Source organism: Perissodus microlepis, chromosome 16 (assembly GCF_051167445.1).
Source record: "Perissodus microlepis isolate ML-2025 ecotype Zambia chromosome 16, ASM5116744v1, whole genome shotgun sequence".
Classification (NCBI taxonomy): Eukaryota; Metazoa; Chordata; class Actinopteri; order Cichliformes; family Cichlidae; genus Perissodus; species Perissodus microlepis.
Window position 1 is genome coordinate 9,415,839 of NC_140476.1, and position 20,369 is coordinate 9,436,207.

The following is a 20,369-nucleotide window of genomic DNA, read 5'->3' on the forward strand; positions in this document are numbered from 1 at the left end:
TCATCCAAAATTGAAGATGCATTAAAGGCCTTCACAGAAGAAATGCAGTGGTGATGTTCACTATCTTGTGTCAGATTTAGAAATGTAATCTCTTATTGATGTGTGTCACATGGTGAGCCATCTGCTGCTTAGCCATTAGTGTGAGAGAGACTAGATGTGTCTCTGGGGGCCATGAACTTATACTCACAAAGCCCAGAAAGTAGCACCCACATTCAGCGAGACTCCATACTTTACCTATCATCCTGACCCACAGGTATGATGATAGGTAACACCATGTGGAGCCTGTGTGTTCACAAGCCTGTGCAGGGCAGGGGGGAAGTAGATGGGAAGATAAAAGAGGGCAGCACTGCCCTGTTAACCATTCACTTTTTACCATATTAGCTGCCTGAATATATGCATTTTATTGTTTGCATGACAATAAACTATAGTTATCCATTTTTAACTATATATCCTGCATTGTTTTATGTTTCATAAATACCATTTCTTCCTTTTTTGGTCTGTCATCCAAAAAAAGCATAAAGCATCTCATACTTTAGGCTGTACGAGGAGCAGTCGCGGGGTTATATAATGCAAATGCTTCTTAGAGCTTTTGCATATGACCTAAACTGATCAATTCAATTTCATTCCCCCCCTAATTTGAACATAGTTGTGCACTTCTTCATTTCTGGAGTCTACATATAACTATTTGAGTGCATGTGCAGTGCATTTTAAAGTAACCCTTACATAGTAATGTTACAGTACATCTTTATTAGGCAGAAAAGGTATTGCAAAACTCAGTGCTAGATTTTACATGGAAAACAAAAAACAAATCATGTTGCAAAAACTGCAAAAGTAATATAAGACAATATGATAAAACGTCAAGTGTTGGAATTTTAAACGTTAGACAACTTCATACACAACTTAGTTGTATTAATCAAATAATCATTATGCAAAAAAATAGTAGTACAAAAGTACACAAATCAAATATAAATATACTATAAAAAAGATTTAACTATACTATTAAATCCATCATATATCACTTTCAGTCATATAACCTAAAACGCGCCAACCAGTAACAGTTACATTCATTTTCAAATATCACATATCAGTTATTAAAAAAGACTTTAACATATGCAGTGACTTGTGAGCTACAGTGTAAATGTTGTTAAGACATTGCTCAAAGGTTTTGTATGACAAATGCCCCCACCCCTTGCAACAATAACAAAAATACAAACATCATTTATGTAAAGTACACAGCAAAACATAATCACATATAAGCCAAAGACGACAATTATGCAGATGTCCAGTGCAAACTCGGCCAGAAAAAGCTAGCGTGTCTCAGCTCTGTCATGACCATGCATAATCATTTTTGTCCAATGTCAAATGCAACAGGTCCTCTCATGGAGAAACCTATGAAGAATGACACTTTTGACCCCTCTGCATGCCCACTAATCTGGCTTCGATACATTGGGGTGACTGGAAAACCAGTATCTGCCATTATGCAATCACTATGCACCTCCCCTGTGACCCTATAAAGGAGCTCCTCCACCTTCTTCTCCTTCCATATTTTGCCACTTCCCCACATGGAGGCAAACTGCTGTTGCCCATCCACGATGCACTTTTTGATCTCTCCAATGTGGACCAGTCGTTCATAACCAGGCTTCTTTCCCAGGAGGAAATGAATAACGGGACTCTTGCCATTGTACACTTCCTTCATCTCTGCATGATAAGAGGTTTTCATCTGTGAGATGTACCTTCCAAGTTCTCTATATACCGGACGGTTTGGCTCTGGCCATAACAGCAGAACTGCAATGAAGTAGAGCGGCAAACTCTCACTCAGTGGGATTTGCCCACAAAGAACTTGGGGGAGAAGATTTACCATGGTTTCATATGGCTGTAACTGATGTGATCCCAGTTTAAGACGACTCAACACAACATTGACATAGATAAAGTTCACTTTCTCCTTTGGAGTTGGGTTACACTGACAAATAAAGAGATACTGTCTGGCAATCTTTTCCAACTTTACAGTTGAGGTTTCATTTGAGAGACAGCTCAGAATCCCAGAATAGGTGTCAGCCTTTTCCTCTTCCAGGAACTGTCTCGTCTGGTGTAGTTCCAACATGGTGTGCAAGGTTTTATTCTTCAAAAGAGATGCAGAATCTGTCTTACAGAAAACCTTTGCATAATGTCTGAAACATCTGAAAAGCTCATTTTGGGACATTTGCTCACGGCTATCTTTCATTCCAAATCTGGAGCCCAGATTTACATAAAAATTGTCAAGGAAGTCTATGTTCTTCTTCATCCTGTATTTGAGGTTGTAAAGTACATCCTCAAAGTGTTTCAGAATGACATAGTAGGGTTTGTTTTTGGTGTGCCAACGATCCTTACTTTCTAGGTCGTAAAGTTTAAGATCTCCAGAAAGAACCTGGCTCATTATGTCATGACGAAGACCATCAGAAGAGAACACAGGGGTCTTTGCCAGCACATCAGTGACAAGCACACCAACCTGAATTTCTCCCAGGCAGCCAGAGGTGTTGAAAGTACAGTTGTCTGTTTTGATTTGTAATCGTTGGAGTGACTCCTTCTTTGCAAGATTCTGTGTTTCCTGGAATGCTTCCAATGCTGACTGAGCCAGTTTCAGAAGTGTTTTCAGTTTCTCTGGACGGATGGGTTCTTCCTTGCAGTCTGCAATGGCATTCTTGAGTTCATGCTTGATCACTTGTGCAGATGTATCTGCAATATAGGAGTTGTCTTTGTAAAGATCTTTTGCTTTTTTTGCCCAAAATTTTGCCTCTACAAAATCTTTCTTTCTCAGGTAATAGTACCGGGCGAGTAACTGGGAGACAATGGGATCTTTCTCATATCTCTTTGAGGCATTTTTTAACACCATCTCTTCCAGTCCAGGTGTTTCATGTGCAATGTCCTGAATGAGTGGAGAGAACTGTGATTCCCCTAATTCATGATATCGCTTGACCAAAATGTGGTGAACGTCTTGCAGGAGCTTGCTTTTGCCTTGTGTGCTTTCATAAAACGTGTCTGTGTTCAGCAGAAGGTCAGCAATTTCAACTTTTTTCACATTGTGTGTTGCTTTAAGTTCCAACAAACACTGCTTTGCAATTCTTGAGTGAATCATTTTCACAGCTCTGAAGACTACCTTACCCTGAACTGAACAGCTGGTTATAAAAGTAGAAAATTTTCCAAAACCACATTCAACTTTGTTGGATCCACAAAACGGTTTTGGTTGAAGGTCAAGGAATTCCTCACACAGAGAGACTGATAGAGAGGCCCTGCGGCAGTAAACATCCAACAGAACTAAAACTGCAAGAAGCTGGGCATTTTTCTGATTCATATTGAAGCTCTTCAGTGTGTTGCGGACCACACTCTCAATGTATTCTGACTTAAAGTTCTTCTTCATGATCATGAAACCATAGAATGTTTCAGTGTTTTTGTAAGTTTTCTCAATTTCGACTAGTTTTTCCTCAAACTGTTTCTGTTCCCTCTCAGAGAGATTATTTCCAATGAATACAGTATCTGCAGTTTGCCCAGTCGTTTCAGAAGACTCTGATCTCATGCAGTTCAAGACAACCACCTGCGCAGACTTAGACTGAATTTTTTTCTCTTCGCATTCTTTTTCAATGAGCTGCTGGAAGTCAAATACTTTTTCCATATCATCAAAGTCATCTATCATCAGCAAAACAGGGACACTTGGTAACTGCTCCTGATGGTCATACATGAGAAGTTTGGTCACCTGACTGGCTACTTCAGCAAAGTCAGCATTGTTGTTCCTGAGGACAGCACAACGAAATGTGTTCCGGAGAGACCACAATATGTGCATGGCCAAAGTTGTCCCACCACATCCAGGTACATGCATGAGGTTAAACAACACACAGGCTTTTCTCAGAGAGGATAAATCAGGTATGATTGTATCCTTGATGTAGTCAAAGTGGTCTCGTTTGATAAACGGTGTGGATCCGGGCTGCTCCGAGAAATAGAAATTCCACCACGTCACCTTTCCACCCTTGTAGAAGTTCTCCTCTATCACATTTTTTTCCTCATTTCCTCCTTCACATTGGTTCACGCAAAGGACATCTAAGGTACTCAGACTTCGCTCTACTTTCTTCTCAAATAGCACTTTGCTTCCCCCACCACACGGTAGGAAACGACTGGATCTGCGATTCTCTGACCAAAGGCTAAGGATAGTGCCATTGACTTCTGCAAAGCTGAGATCATGTATGCATCTACCTGAGATGTCGATTCCACATCGAGCCTCAATTAAGTCTCTCCAGGAGTTGAATGCTTTGTCATTGTCACATATGCAAAGGATCTGATCTGTGCCTCTGAGTTCCTGCCAGAATGTACTGAAAGTCTCCACAAGGGGGTCCATCTTCTCACTCACTCTTGACAAAATTAAAAAAATGACGAGGAACCTCTTGTTTGGAAGGACATCTTTGCGACACAAGAAGGAAATCACATCTCTGACGGATGCTCCCTTGTCCATTAACCACTGGTCAATGTCTGAGGGCGACTCATGCTCAATGCCTCCATTGCAGAACACCCAGCTGGTGTTTTGAGTTAATTTCAACTTGTTCGCAATGTCTTCAACTCCTTCTGTGATTTTATATCGTGCCGGTGAATGAACATTTACTGGGCTCTGCTGGTCAAAATATTGCTCTAATCCCTCTTTAGCTGATTCTGGATCAAAGTCCAAAACCGCTGTTGGGTTCAGATCTACAAGAAATTTTAGATAATCTAACTGGCTTGGGTGTGACTTGTTAGTTATTATCACATACTGCTCAACATTGGATTTATCTAAAGACAGAGAGCCACCAGTGATCATGTGACTGAGTCTAGAGCCCTGAGTGCTGTTTTTTATCACACTGAGGTGCTTCTCTTCTGCCTTTTTCCGGAGTTCTAATCGCTGAGCCATACTTTCTAGAAACTGCTCGTACTCTCGCTTGTTTAGTTGTGCAAGAAGATCTCTGCTGCTACCACCATCACGGATAAAGAAACATTTTGATGGTTCTGATTCAGTTTCTTTCATTTTGCCTTTTTTCTTGCCTTTTTTAATGGTGTATGTGTAGTAGCTGTTTTCTTCACAGATCGTAGTCTCTGGAACAACGTCGACTTCTATGACACATTTGTCAGATAATGTTATGTTCTTGTTGAGAACTCCAACAAATCGTGGAGGTTTGATGCATGTCTGAGCAGCTTGTTTATGTTTATATTCAAAATACCCATCAATGGCAGATTTTAGTTCATTTGCAAAAGCCTCTCTGTCCTCAACAACCACTCCCAACACTTGACCGTGGGTGAACTCCGGTTTGTCTCCTATTCCAAAATGTATGGTGCCGTTGGTGCGGCTGTTCATGCAGGCAGCTGCAAAGCGAATGACCTCAGATGTGAACTTGTTCATTTTAGTTTCTTTTGTTGTGCTGGTGAAAGCTTTGTACTCATGGCAGGGTTCAATCAAATCTGAGGCACCTGATTCTGTAACATCAAGAATGCTGCTTTCCATGTATCTGAATGTATCGTGGTATCTACAAAATGGATACGGCTTGCACGGTTTCCCAGGCTGGTTTCTAGAACCTACTGGCTCTTCTTTTTTAAATTTCACAACTTCATCTCTGGCACGAATGAGAAGTTTAGCCGGTCCAAAAGTCACACCAATTTTGGTTAAGTCAGTTGTATCTAAAAGCAGAAGACTTTCACCATTGATGTCTTCATTAAACAATATTTCAGCAACTTTGTCATCCACGCGATCCAATTGGAGAACCCACTGTCTCACTTGATGTTTACTCCAATCTTGTATGTCTGATGACAGATCATCCTCCTGGCACTGAAATATAAAGTCCCGTTAACATTCCTAATTTCTAAATTAATTATTAGACACTTCAATATTTAGTGAATATGTCTAGTATTATGTGGAACAGTTTAAAACATGAACCTATGTTTTAATTTATAAAACATTTGTTTTATTGAAGCATTATTATTTATTGAAGCATTTTTCAATTTTTACTTACCTTCATTTCACCTTGATCTGCCATGACAGTACTGCTTCCTCTTTCACAAATATAGATTAGTGATGCTACAAAATAATTTAAATAGAAATATTAGCAATAGAGGAAAAGGAACAGTATTGATAGTAACTAAAATTAAGCAAGTTCAGCCTCACCTTAATTTTTCCTGATCATTAATGATGGCTGGTCGACTTTTCACACATATTGGTAATGCTGCAAAAAAGTAGAAGTATTATAAACACATGGCTGAGGCAGTTTAGGAGTAACAAGGGAGGGATTTAAGAACAACGAGACTAATTTATTTAGTTTCAGTGGGAATATGTATGACATTGTTAATCTCAATAATCGTTAAGATGTGCTTTGCTATACAGGATTTCAGTATATATACAGTTTTTGGTCTCCTTTATTTCTGTGGTCTCGATAGGTGCCAAGTCTTGATTACAGGGTGGGCTGTTTAGCAATTGGTTACCCAGCAACCACACAATTGGAATTCATGTAGTATATGACTTAGCATTGTCTTCATGAAATAAGCAAGAACTTGAAAAAGATGTAATCTGGATGGCAGCATATATTGCTGAAAACCTATAAGTTACCATAAGTTGGCACTTGTGAAACTAAAAACTGGAAAAACTGTATAGTGCTAAACAAATATTTTGAATAAAATTTGTATAATTTGACTGTCTTTTGAAAGAACATCCCAGAGAAGGTGAGCGTTTTTAAAGTAAATATGGGGAATTCATCATTCTATGAAACTGGGCAATTATTTCAACAATTTAATAAATTAATGATTCAGAGACTCTAGAGAGGTTTCTGCACACAGGAGCCAGGCCGCATAGCTTAGATCTTGATAGGGTTCAGACCTGTACTGCATTAGAAACAGACCTGTGTTGGAGATCACCGCATGACCTTACAAACACTTCTGAAAAGTGTCGGCAGTTAACACAGCTCTTTGTTGCATTCACACATGCAAGGAACAAACACAGAAGCAAGATACAGAAACACTGCTTCCTTCCTTAAAACCAGGAAGCAGCCTGTGGTCTCACCACTTATCCTCAGTTCAGTTCAGTTCTTTTTTATTTCAAAGAGGATGTTTAGTTACATCGAGACAGCAGCCTCGATAATACGTATAATAATACAGGATTATAAATTAATGTGCTTGGTATAGGTAAGTTGTACGTGTGAGAAGGCCCCATTGACACTGAACTCTGTGTTGAGGTGAAGGTGGTGAAGGCAGAGGAAACAGAGGTTCACTGATCTCAAAGTGAGGAGTAATGATCAGTTTTAAAGAAAAGTTTAATTTTCATGTGCAGCTGGTTTATTGGCAGAAGGCTCTGCTCTTTGGCTCAGGTGCACTATGTGGCATATTACATAGTAAGATGTTTTGAGTCAGTTGTATGGTGCAGTGTGTGCTTGCATGAGAAGCCTCTGTGGAACTGTGTACTGACTGAATTAAAGCAAAGTACATATGTCAAGCCCTTGACATGATTCTGTTTTTCCAGTGTGGTCCTTGGTGAAATATATTCTAATGATACAAAATTAAGAAAAACCATTTACATACATTATTAGGATTAAGAAAGCTGCCTGAATTTTTTGTAGTAACCCCGTTGCAATACAATAATCAGTTTTGGAGTCGAATTTGTAGCATGATTTAGTGTCAGTGAAACAGAAATCTGAATTTATTATGTTCAGGACAATTATTACAACTACAATAACAGTAGTTTTGCTACTAAGCTAAATTCTTTTAAACATGATCGTATCTGTTTTCTCTGTATGGAAGAGGATTAGGGCCACTGGAAATCACAAAGAAAAAAATATGTGGTGGAATTTTCTGTTTATAAAGTCTGCAACACGGTCAGCTGTGGTCAAGGCATTTAAATTACTGTAAGCAGGAGAGCTAACACAAATCAAACATCACAGTTCTACAGTCATGAGAGCTCTGAAACAGAAGTAGTGCTCCCACCTCTTTATCCATTACAAGGAAGAGGGAAAAAGTTACAAACTTATCACACCACACATCTCGTTGTTTTGTGCCCTTGGCGTTATTAGCACCTGCAAAGGGAGTTGTCTTCTCCAACTACTGAGGCTGAAATAAGTTAATATAGTTTTAGAAACTTACACTGAACAGTCTATTACAGTGTTAAAACTAGGCATATGCATAAGCCACTTAAACACTTTAAATGAGAATAATAGAAATTATCTATTACAATTCCAAATGACTCCCCACATTTTTTAATGGTTCTAATCCTCTTCCGTACTTCTGATTCAGAAGCACACCAGTGGTGTCAGTGGTGTGCTCTACAATGCCAGCTAGAGGTTAGAATAAAACCAGGAAGTGGCTTTAGTGTTTAATGTTTTTGTTCAATCCACAAATCCAAAGACTTAAGGCAACAGAACCAACAGAATCATTCAAAAACTGGTTAAGGACCCGAGCCGACTGACTTTTTTCTTTTTAAATGTGATACAGTAGGTATTAAGTGGAGACAGGAAGATATGTAATGTAAGGTAATATAAGTAAGCGAAGTGTCATCTTAGAAAGGCAAACCCTGTAAAGTAAAACGAAGAACCACAAAAAATAACTGGTTGCATCCTTACTACGCATTTACTATTTTTCCATTTATCTTTATAACAATGAAGGCTCAAAACAAATACTGACCAAAACTCACTCACATTTCATTCACTCCGCTCTTCAGTCCACTCGGTTTAAAGCTGAGCTCCGTAGCCAGGTTAATGTAGCGGTTTTGGAGAGCAATAAAACAAAGAGGCTTCTCCTCCTTGTTTGCGGAGGATACAGATGAGAGAAGACTGAGGAAGAAGACTTCAGCTGGGCGGGTCATTCTCAGGAATTGAAACCTAACCAAAACTGTCCGTGTGTTTCGATTATTCTTTCCGAAACGATACTTGTTGCGAGATGGGTGACTTCCTCCGTGATTTGTCAGCATTGTATCATGTTCTTTTCGTCGTCTTGATTAATTGTGAAACGATATTGTAAAACCTTTGATCCCGGAAACCCTCCCAAATAAGTCAGTGCGTCAGTCTATGAGGTCCTTGAAATGTTCCACTGGGAGTGGGAAAGTGGAAAAGTTCAGTTCCAGGGTTGAAAGAGCGCCCTCCTTCTCAACTGTAAGTTACACTGAATTTTAAAACACATGTATAATATCTAAGAGCTGAAATTTAACTGAGCTGGAAAAAAATTTGTGAAAAATTAAAAACTGAGGGATTAAAAGCATCCTACTGCGCATCACTGCATCAGTTGCAGCTATCTCCGCCGTGCCTCCCAGCAGCGGGTGCCACAGCTGAAAGTGAAGCAACAGCGAGGTACTAAAAGTTGCGGTTCCACTTATGTCCCCTTGAGGCTCCAAAGTCCCCATAGATGCCCACGTTGAGACTTTGGACCTATTTTCTACCGTCATTGCTTTGGAGTAGCGAAACACACCCCACCTATCATTTGCTGGATGTTAAGAGATCTGAATTTAAAAATGACTGTTAAATCGCAGTTTTTTTTAACTGGAAGGACTCAATGGGGTATGGCCCTTATTCATATAAAATATATAGTGCTAATGCAACAGCACTTTTCTGTTCATGTTTGACTAACACATGTACATTTGTAGTATAAAATCACCCTGTGTGTTCTCAACAGTGGAAACAAAATCAAAGTATATAACCGAGTAAGTAGAATAACACTTCACGTTTTCTTCAGTTAAAATGATCACAGCTGGGCCAAGTGCAATCACCTAGATCACTGATGACTTTTAAATGACTTCTTATGAGAGAATCTACAAAAGAAAGCAATCGGTCCCTTCCATTCAGCCAGTGTTTGCACTGCAAACCATTTCCATAAGAAGGGTTTTTTGTTTGTTTCTTTTTGTTTATTAAGCTGCTTAACACCAAACTATGAAGCATTCAAGCATAGCAACATGAATCTGTGTTCCTCCACTTTGATGGAAGGTTGCAAACGCAGCTCTCGCCTAAATTATATGAGGACCTAATGGCCTGGAATATTGAACCCAAAAGGACATAATCCATAATCCTGGATGGTCCATCACCCATTGTCAAACAGGAGTGAAGATCTGGTTTACTGTTTTGTGGCCAATTCACATTACTCCTGAATCCAGGGATCAGCAGGGTGCCAGAGCCTTCTCGCCACCACAGCGGAATATATTTTCCTGGTGAACGTCTGCAAGGGAAATGATTATGGTGGGGCAAGTTCACCACATATAGCACTGTGGGGAACCAGTGGTTCAAGCATTTCATTAATGAGAAAAAATTGATGTGTATTATTAAGGCCAAAGGCAGTAGGTATACTATTTCACTAAATGCAAAATGTACAGATTATTTACCACCGACATCAACTGAAATAGCAGGAATTAAAACATGAAAGTTACTCAATAATACAATAACGTCTAGTGACCTCCTATATTGATTAATGTAGGTAAAGAAGGTAATGATAAATACTACAGAGAGCACGGAGGTGAAATGACAGTAAACATTCAGACTGCAGAAGAAACATTAACAGCAGTTGTAGAGCGTACACCATGGTAGAAGAAGAGTTGTTATACGGAAGCAGGAGAATTGCGTATTTGGACAGTTGGAAAAGCACCACTTCATAGAAATGTTGATTTATTGATCAAATGCAGTAGCTTGGAAAACTGTAAGATCCACACTGCACATATTAGAAACAAATTTTCACAGATATAGGTAGGGAAAATCATCTGGACCTTCAAATATCAGGGGCTTAGCCCAGACATGAAGTCTTCTGAATTTCTACTCCATAACAGCACTTTTTCAAAGTTATTTACTATATTTCGTAATTCAATCTAAACACCATTTTCATACTGGGTTCCAGCTGTGGCAGGAAAATATAGCTGTCGTGTTTTGTAGTTGTTTTTTTTTTTATGAGAATGAAAAGAAGAATTTGGCAGTTGAAAAGGGGAAGATATTTACAGGTGTTGGCCTTAATCTCTCATGTATGTAGAAGTAGTAGCAAACTATAAATGTGTTTTATTCAATAGATGTCTGTTATATGCTTAGTCTAATGAGGGTTGAGTGTCCTGTGTTAATAAAGTGCATAGTAAAAAGACAAAATATACATAAGACATACAAATGCAGCTTGTGCTGTTTTCATGTGCTTAAAATTAAGACCAATTTTATTGCATCTGTATTTTTATATTCTTACACTGTAGAGAAAACCAAGCACAGAAAGACGATCTATTCCTGACAATCTATTCCCTGAAACACCAACCTACCTCAAGACCTACACACAGTGTGCACTCTGCTTTTCTAAAGGTTGAGAAAGACAAGGAGTATCTCTCAATCAGGGAATCGAACCTTGGTCTTGTGCAAAAGAGGCAGGGATACTCAATACTGTAACCGTGGGAAAAAGAGAAAAGTGCAGTAACCATGTTAACCAGGAGACAAAATGAAACACTTTCTCTGTTTCATCTTTTGGATACTTCCAGATTTACATACAAGCTTCTGTGTGTAAAATTTGACTGGGAACACTGCCACGTTGTGGCCAGAGGGGGTGTTACATATGTACTGAAAAGAATTACCACTGGTAACTGCAAAAATCAGAAGGAAAAAATGATCCTCCTCCAGTGAAGTTAAACTTATGTTTACATACTTTTTCAGCATACAGAGACATAGTGAGTCACATCCTTTTACGGTTGTTTAGCAGGAGTGCTGGCAGTGCAAAACTCACTTTATGGATTTTGGGTCGGGTGTCCAAGGTAACGGTAAAACAGGTAAAACTTCTAGGTTTAATATGCTCTATAGTGCAACAGTCCTGTGAATGTTATGTCATCATCTGAATCAAAATGACCAAAAAGAAAAGTCTGATCAAACACCTGTTTGTTACACGGTGCAGAGCTACATGGAGAAGCAGGTTCTTTATGGTTCAAAGGATTCAGGGTCTGTCTGTGGGCTTTATCCCCAAGCTTGAAGTAACTATTAAAAAGAAAACATAATTTATCACCGTATCCAGCAGATCTTGTGGCCACAGTATTAGGTCCACAATTAGTGGAAGAAAACATGTTTTTTAGGGTATAACTCATAGCAGCTCCTGTATTCACAACTGAGCCTCCAGTTAGCATCAGCTGAGGCAGTTTGTCTATAACTTCTTGTCTGGTGTGGTAGGTGTTCAAGTAAAATTCTACTTTTGGATGGTCAGCAAACTGCACGAGATATGTCCATGCAGGTGGTTGATAACACTGATCATGAATTCTCTCACGCAGGGCAAGTTACTACTGCCAATACTGTTTGAGCAAAACACCAGGAAGACAATGTCTCTGAGCACTATTCGTGGCTGCGCTGTGGTTACCTCCAACACCAAGGAAAAGCACAAGAACTCATTAATTGCTTTCTGCAATTATAATCATAAACTCCAAAGTGCCTACAAATGAAACCTTTTAAAAACATCTCTCGCGTCACCAGCACAACCTGGTGTTTAGTGTTCATTTCAACTTCATCATGTTTCTTTCGGTGCAAGAACAGGATTTTAGTGGTTTTCATTAATTTAGAAGCGTCTGAATGAGATGTATTTCCACCCATTTATTCATGCTTTTCTTTATGTACTGCATGAATTAAACATCACTGTGATGTGCAGTTTAAGTTAGGTGTATCGAATATAAGAGACAAAGAGCAGTTCCTGGCATTATGGGGCTAAATAAGACAGAGCATGAAGAATTTTCGGTGGTTTTCTAAGTAGTCGTCGGAAGTCCTTCGTCATGAACACAATACTGTCTGGAAAAGCAATCTGCTTGAGCTCCTGTTTGTCAGCAGCCTTAGAGCCTGCAGCTTGAATCAACACACCCATTAGCTGTTGCAGATTCTTCCACACTGTCATTGCATATTTCAGCAACAGTACAAGCTGGGGTACTCCCTGCTGAATATGGCTGCCCCTCTCAGGCAGTACAACATATTTTCCTGGACAAAGTTTAGTGCTGCTCCAATGTTGACTATCTGTCGTGGTCTTGATTGGAAATTACCCAAAGCAGAAATGATTGTGTCTCTGTTACCGTGGGTGTTGAGAGCTATCCAGAGTCTCGGGAAAGCACTAAACTGGGTGATACCCACTTAAACTGCAACTGGACTGATTGGCGTGCTTTCCACAAACCTCCTGATCAATTTACAGGCACTGTTGATGGCTGCTGTTTCCATTGCAATATCGAGCAGGAAAATTATGTCTCATTTTTCAATTTCTGCAGCTGAAAGAGTTAAAAAAAAAAATTATGTCAGTTAAACAATATCTATCAATAGTTATGGCTATCAAAGGTGTCATTCTAATATCAGCACACCAGTTCAGCTTGGTGCTGAACTCCTCTACCAGGTAAAAAAAAAGGCAAAAATGCCACAAAAAATCTTTTAAAAAGGATATTCAAATATCAGATTTATGCAGTATTTTATATTTATATTAAATTATGTGGTAAAGGGTTAGGTATTTTGGATAGAAGAACATACAGTTACAGCTTCTGATTTTTAGCAATGTGATGCTTTCAGTTATATAGCTCTTAAGATACAATATATATAATAAAAACTACAGCCAAACAAAAACTGGGTCCCAGTTATGGTGTGATGTCTCAAGTGGGCATTAGAGTATGTCCTGTGCGATGACCCCTAGACATATTTTATACAGTACAGTACAGTATAAACATACAGTTTCATATATTCTGATGTGTCTATGTTAAAGCTTTTGCCCAATATTGAGAAGAATTTTTTGAATTCAGGTCCAAAACATAATAACTGCAATAATAAAAATAACCAGTCCAGCAGGTGTAAATAGAGACTAAATATTTTAGACAATAAAAATCCCACTGAGTGCTGATGAAAACTTAACATCTGTAAAATGACTTCTGCCGCTTCTTTAATGAGATTGACTTGACTGAACTTACCTTCCTGAGCACTGAGCTTAGGAAGAAGTCCTGCAAACACGACACCCAGAAGGGTACACAACGGTAACAACTGATGCCTTCTCATCTTCAGAAAAAACTTAAAAGACACCTGTGAAAAAGAAAAAAAATAAATAAATGTCAACTTTGTTTTCATAGTAAAAGCAGGCTGAAAAGCAGTTATGCAAGATTAGGGGTGTGGCCTCTTTGATTGATAGCTAGCATTTTGCTAGGCTTCACCTCAGCTAACTGGCCTGTTTGTGCTGTTGCTTGTGCTGTTATTTGAGCATTTGTTATGCAATTATCTGACCAATAATATGTCTGCTTTGCGGCGAATTATACAAGACTGTGCTATTCAAGAAGACTGTGCTACAGTTTTGGTGATTGTATTTTCCAACAGTTATTAGTTTGTTACCTAGAACTAATTGCCAGATATCTATATCCATGCAATTACTAAAAATTTGTTTAGCAGCAGATTCCCCATTTGATCTCATGGAAAAAATGGTCTTCCTAGAATACAAAGTTATCTTGTTATATCTCACTGGTAGTGAAATCATGTGTCACAGAGCTTGTGACTTCACTTGTTTGAACAATAATTAGTTTACCTAAGTTTACTTCCAAACATAACTGGTTTTATAGGATGTTTAGGAATGCTACACTAGTTTAACATGTCAGATAAATTACATTTCTGGAATTTTATGCCACACATTAGTTTAGCTCCTATAAGGCAAAACATCACACAGAAGTGGCATTTTTAAGCACACACACATACACGCACCGTTCACATGCATCATTGTCCAAGTCACTTTCTTCTCCAGTCACACTGCTATCTGTAATCTTTATGAAGTACAAGTCAGAAACTCCTGCTCAAACATACGATTCTCTCACCTTTCATTTGCTTACTGACTTGATGTCAAACCTAAAGTAAAAATCAAATTAATCAAGAAATCAAACTCTTTCTGCGACAACACAAGCAGCAGATATAAAACTTACCCTGTGTCCAAGTAGCTGTTCTCCACTGTATTTGTTTTAGAGATAAAATGACAACAGTGATGTAAAATGAATGAAAAGGTGAACTATTGGTCACCGTTGTCCTGGTAAACTGAAAGGGACAGACACTCCTGCACTGAATCTGTGTTGTTTAGGCCAAGATGGGACATATTTCCAGTTCTGCCTCCTCTCTATTCCTAAAACCATTTTTTAAAGAAAGAGGAAAAAAGGAGGAGACAGAGTGGATAAAAGGGGAAAGAGAAGTAAATGAAAACCAACCTGTTTGCTCTGGATGTGACCAGTGAGGAGGATGATGTCCTAAATTCTTTAAGGAGTAAAGCTTACTCCAAACTTCAGAAATACTTTTTACAGGCTTTTTGATATTCCTTTTATTCACAGCTTTCCACTGTGTGTTCTTTCAATTTTGGGGTTTTCTGTAATTTGCATTATATAATTTTTTTAAGCTGTAACAATATAATGCAGTTTAAGTATCATCCATTAATCTGCCCATTAATCCAAGCTTAGGATAACTGGTGACCTGAAAGACCTTATGTATAAAAAGAAAAAAGCCTCCAGGTGTGGAAACAGGAAAGTAGTACAGCATAACCTGAGGGTGCTAGGACTCCTACAGGAGGAAGCTGGAGGACACGCTCGAACGGAACAGCAGGAAAGATGTGTTGAGCTGAATGATGAAGTTATACAGGACAGACAGACAAAGAGCTGAACAATTTCTTCAACTGTTAACATGATAACATGCGAGAATTTCCTGGGGAGGTAGTACGGACGCATGCTAATGGCTAATAGCTTAATGTCTCTGCTGCAGAGTTGTTCTTTCACAGTGATGTGCCCAGGTTTACACCATCTGTCATTCACAAACACTGCCAGTCCCCCTCATTTCCTCTTTCCTCTCGGAAACTTTTAATGGAGTGAAATCTGGGGAATGGAGTCTAATAGACTCATCATCAAAAGGGTAAAACATAACATTAGAAATTTTGCTGGTTGACTGATACAGCTGTCTCAGGGCCTCCTGGGGACTGTGCAGTTAACCTCATGATAATGAAACCAAAAGGAGGAATGAAAGAAAAGAAAAATGTTCCGCTCTTTTCCCCTCTGCTCTTCTTCCCTTTTCTAGGAGGCAGTGGGGAGGTAGAGCGTACAGCCCGACCCGGCACGGAGGTTTGGGAAGCCAGATCGAGCGCCCCCCTTCTGGCTCTCCTCTCTGCTCTCTCCTATCTTGTCCCTTTTATCGTACTTCTCTCTATCACCTTTTCGATCCCTTTGAAGAAGTGAGGCTCCATAAATGTTAAAGAGGTAAGTATTATTTCTCAGTTGCAGTCAATAGATAAAAGAAAAAAAATGTAGAAAACTAAACAGAAGAAAGAAAAGAAATAATAATGTAACATGAATCAGTGACACACTCTGATCAACACTGCTAGGGCCTCTTGGATGAGGGTGTCTAGTGATAATGGTCGAAACACCTGATGAATCCAAGGTCCACTACTGATGATGTGTCCCAAATTTTAATATGATAATCTAGATCAGATCTCTAATTCCTAAACCTAACCAAGGTAAAAATGGCAGATTAGCTTGGGTAAAAGAGAGAAAGTTGAGGCACACAACGATGTGTGCCGCTGGTAAAGTTTCTGGGCTGCCTTTCCTCATAACAGACATCCCTCAAGATTTTCTCCATTTGAAGCAATGCGTTATCAGGGATTGTAACATCTAGTCCTTTTACTGAATCAGTGCTCTGGAGTGATCCGGTGGCAACTGCAAAAGGGCAGCTGACAATTAGGGAAAGACCAGATGACAGCCTGGAAAGAATGCTGACAGGAGGGAATAGACCCTAATGGGGCTGGTGTGGGTTAGCGCCTCATACCAGCAGGACCCAGCGCTTTTTAGCATACTTGGGTACACCCAATATTGCTAGGGAAATTGCAAAGGAGAAGATACCCCTAGGGTCTGCAAAGCAATGGGGCGGAAGAAGACCCTTTCTGGAGGAATTTAATGTCAACAAACCACGGAACGGTAAATGGTAAATGGCCTGTATTTGTATAGCGCTTTACTTGGTCCCTAAGGACCCCAAAGCGCTTTACACATTCAGTCATCCACCCATTCACACACACATTCACACACTGGTGATGGCAAGCTACATTGTAGCCACAGCCACCCTGGGGCGTACTGACAGAGGCGAGGCTGCCGGACACTGGTGCCACCAGACCCTCTGACCACCACCAGTATGCAACGGGTGAAGTATCTTGCCCAAGGACGCAACGACCGGTTAAAGCAACCTTCCGATTACAAGACGAACTGCCAACTCTTGAGCCACGATCGGTACCAATGATGAACCAGCACTGCAAGTAATGGACCATCAATGATGGTAGGAAAGAAGCTGCAGAACTGCATTTGTGGCTGGTCAAAACTATCAGCCGACATGGGCCTTAAAATCCACCAAGGCAGGAAGAAGTGCCTCAGCGAGCTGAGAAAGAGGCCTCACATTGACACATACTTTTTAAGAAGTAAGTCAAATCAGTCGATTGAAGCCCAGAGCCAGGAGAATGCCCACAGTCCTCAAGGTATCAGCATCCTGATCAGGGCTCTAGAGTGCGACCAATTTGGTCGCAAATGCGACCAAATTGCATGTTGTGCAGAGGAGTTTTTTGTTTCCTGTTCTCATGCTGTCCTCCCATAGGAGCCCAGCATCTCTTTTTTTCTTTTTTCCTCTTGTACTTTCCCATTGTAGTGTATATTTCATTGTTTTTTCTGTAACGCTACCGATCTCCGACCTGTATCCCCATGTGATGCCTGTGTTGTGTGTGTAAGGTCGGGGGGGGGGGGTCCCATTTCACTGCAAGGCAACCTGCACGTGGCGAATAAAGCCTTGATTGATTGATTGATAAGATAATAAACTTCATACAATGGTAGCATACACAGTATGTGATTATGGATATAAAACTCAGTGCTAGCTTTTACATGGAAAACAAAAAACAAATCATGCTGTTTAAACAAAACTGCATAAGTAATATAAGACAAAATGATAAAACGTCAAGTGTCAGAATTTCAAACGCCAGACAGGTTAATATACAGGGTGGGCCATTTATATGGATACACCATATTAAAATGGGAATGGTTGGTGATATTAAAGTCCTGTTTGTGGCACATTAGTATATGTGAGGGGGCAAACTCCTCAAGATGGGTGGTGACCATGGTGGCCATTTAGAAGTCGGCCATCTTGGATACAACTTTTGTTTTTTTCAATAGGAAGAGGGCCATGTGACACATCAAACTTATTGGTAATGTCACAAGAAAAACAATGGTGTGCTTGGTTTCAACGTAACTTCATTCTTTCATGAGTTATTTACAAGTTTCTGACCACTTATAAAATGTGTTCAATGTGCTGCCCATTGTGTTGGATTGTCAATGCAACCCTCTTCTCCCACTCTTCACACACTGATAGCAACACCGCAGGAGAAATACTAGCACAGGCATCCAGTATCCGTAGTTTCAGGTGCTGCACATCTTGTATCTTCACACCATAGACAATTGTCTTCAGATGACCCCAAAGATTAAAGTCTAAGGGGGTCAGATTGGGAGACCTTGGGGGCCATTCAACTGGCCCAAGACGACCAATCCACTTTCCAGGAAACTGTTCATCTAGGAATGCTCGGACCTGGCACCCATAATGTGGTGGTGCACCATCTTGCTGGAAAAACTCAGGGAACGTGCCAGCTTCAGTGCACAAAGAGGGAAACACATCATCATGTAGCAATTTCAAATATCCAGTGGCCTTGAGGTTTCTATTGATGAAGAATGGACCCACTATCGTTGTACCCCATATACCACACCAAACCATCACTTTTGTTGTTCCAACAGTCTTGCAGGGATCCATCCAATGTGGGTTAGTGTCAGACCAATAGCGGTGGTTTTGTTTGTTAACTTCACCATTCACATAAAAGTTTGCCTCATCACTGAACAAAATCTTCTGCGTGAACTGAGGGTCCTGTTCCAATTTTTGTTTTGCTCATTCTGCAAATTCTGTGTGCCGATCTGGGTCATCCTCGTTGAGATGCTGCAGTAGCTGGAGTTTGTAAGGGTGCCATTTGTGAGTGGCTAATACCCACTGAAGGGATGTTCGACTAATGCCACGCTCCAGTGACATGCGGCGAGTGCTACGCTGTGGGCTCTTGCTGAATGAAGCTAGGACAGCCACTGATGTTTCTTCATTAGTGACAGTTTTCTTGCGCCCACATTTTGGCAAATCCAACACTGAACCAGTTTCACGAAACTTGGCAAGCAGTTTTCTAACTGTAGCAAGGGAGATGGGTGGTCTCGTAGGGTGTCTTTCATTGAAATCTGCTGCAATTTCTGAGATACCGATGAGGCCTCCCTTGCAAGTAAATCGATCGATCACTGATTGTCTTGTTTTCTTCATGATGAATAAGTCTCTAACACGGACCCAACAAAAGTCTCCAGATATAATAATGAAAGCCTCTGGGTTTTGTGTCTGCAGTCTTGCTGTAACTGTGTGTATTTCCTCACAGGCAGCCCTCGGGGGGATGTAAACACACACACAGATCACATGACTGAACTCCCAAGGTGTCATGTGTCGCTGTGTGCAGGCAGGAGTAGTGGACCCAAAGTGCAGACTCACGGCAGGCAAAAGTGTACTTCAAACTCAGCTTTTATTACTGGATGGCAAAACGTAACAAAAATCCAAATAAACCTACATAAGCAGGCAGACAGAACACACAGCATAAATGAGGGTAGATCGTGACACGGACACAGAGAAACACAGGGCTTAAATACACAGAGGGAGCAATCAGGGAATGGGTAACAGGAGGGAAACACAGCTGGGGCAAATCAGGCCTAACGAGACAAAGGAAGCAAAACCAGACGCATTTACATGAGACACATACTTTCAAAGTAAAACAGGAAACATAACACAGACTGAACTTACAGACACAGACTCACAGGCAGGCACTACAGAGGGAACAGAGACGTGGGACCAGGGCAGACACAGACACGGAGATATAGCCGACAGGGGAGACAGCAACTAAGGATTACACAGAGACATAAACCATAAGACAGAACTCTAACAAAGAAACCAAAGACTAGAAATGATAAATAATATAATAAACTCAAAAACCACACCACACGGAAGGCAGTGGCGGCGATGTGGAAACAGTTCAGGGGGCCGACCGTGCGCACGGCAATGGCGGTGACGTGGAAACAGTTCAGGGGGCCGACCGTGTGCATGGCAACGGCGGCGACCCAGGCGAAGGGGGTCCGGAGGCCAGCCATGAAAACAGTTCCGAAAAAGTTCAGGGGGCCAGCCCAGAGGCTGACGGCACAACAGTCCAAATCCGGGCGGTTCAGGCGGCCGGCCCGGAGGCTGACGGCACAACAGTCCAAAGAACAGTCCTGGAGGCCGACCGGGCGGAAGGCAACGGCGGCGACAGGGCAGGTCCGGAGGCCGGCCGCGTGGAAGACAGCAGCGGCCAGC

The 20,369-nt window shown here is 40.6% G+C and overlaps 1 protein-coding gene across 2 annotated transcripts; it reads right to left on the reverse strand.

Annotated features, from left to right (window-relative positions):
* Positions 1 to 727: 727 nt before the first annotated feature.
* LOC146370390 (sterile alpha motif domain-containing protein 9-like) lies at positions 728 to 9,265 on the reverse strand. 2 transcript variants are annotated; one of them, XM_084908512.1, is made up of 4 exons: positions 8,664 to 9,265; positions 6,152 to 6,209; positions 6,000 to 6,064; positions 728 to 5,815 (listed from the first exon to the last, which is right to left on the reverse strand). In XM_084908512.1, the coding sequence occupies exons 3-4, from the start codon at positions 6,021 to 6,023 to the stop codon at positions 1,343 to 1,345; spliced, it is 4,497 nt and encodes a 1,498-aa protein (XP_084764638.1). In that variant the 5' UTR covers positions 6,024 to 6,064; positions 6,152 to 6,209; positions 8,664 to 9,265; the 3' UTR covers positions 728 to 1,342. The 2 variants fall into 2 exon arrangements, with proteins under 2 accessions (XP_084764638.1, XP_084764639.1); XM_084908513.1 differs by having other exon boundaries at positions 8,650 to 9,265.
* Between the last annotated feature and the right edge of the window lie 11,104 nt (positions 9,266 to 20,369).

Coding starts and splice junctions, on each gene's coding strand:
- LOC146370390 (XM_084908512.1), bottom strand. CDS start 6,023: ATGGCAGATCAAGGTGAAATGAAG. Junction 5,816..5,999: donor CAGATCAAGGTGAAATGAAG/GTAAGTAAAAAT, acceptor TTTATATTTCAG/TGCCAGGAGGATGATCTGTC.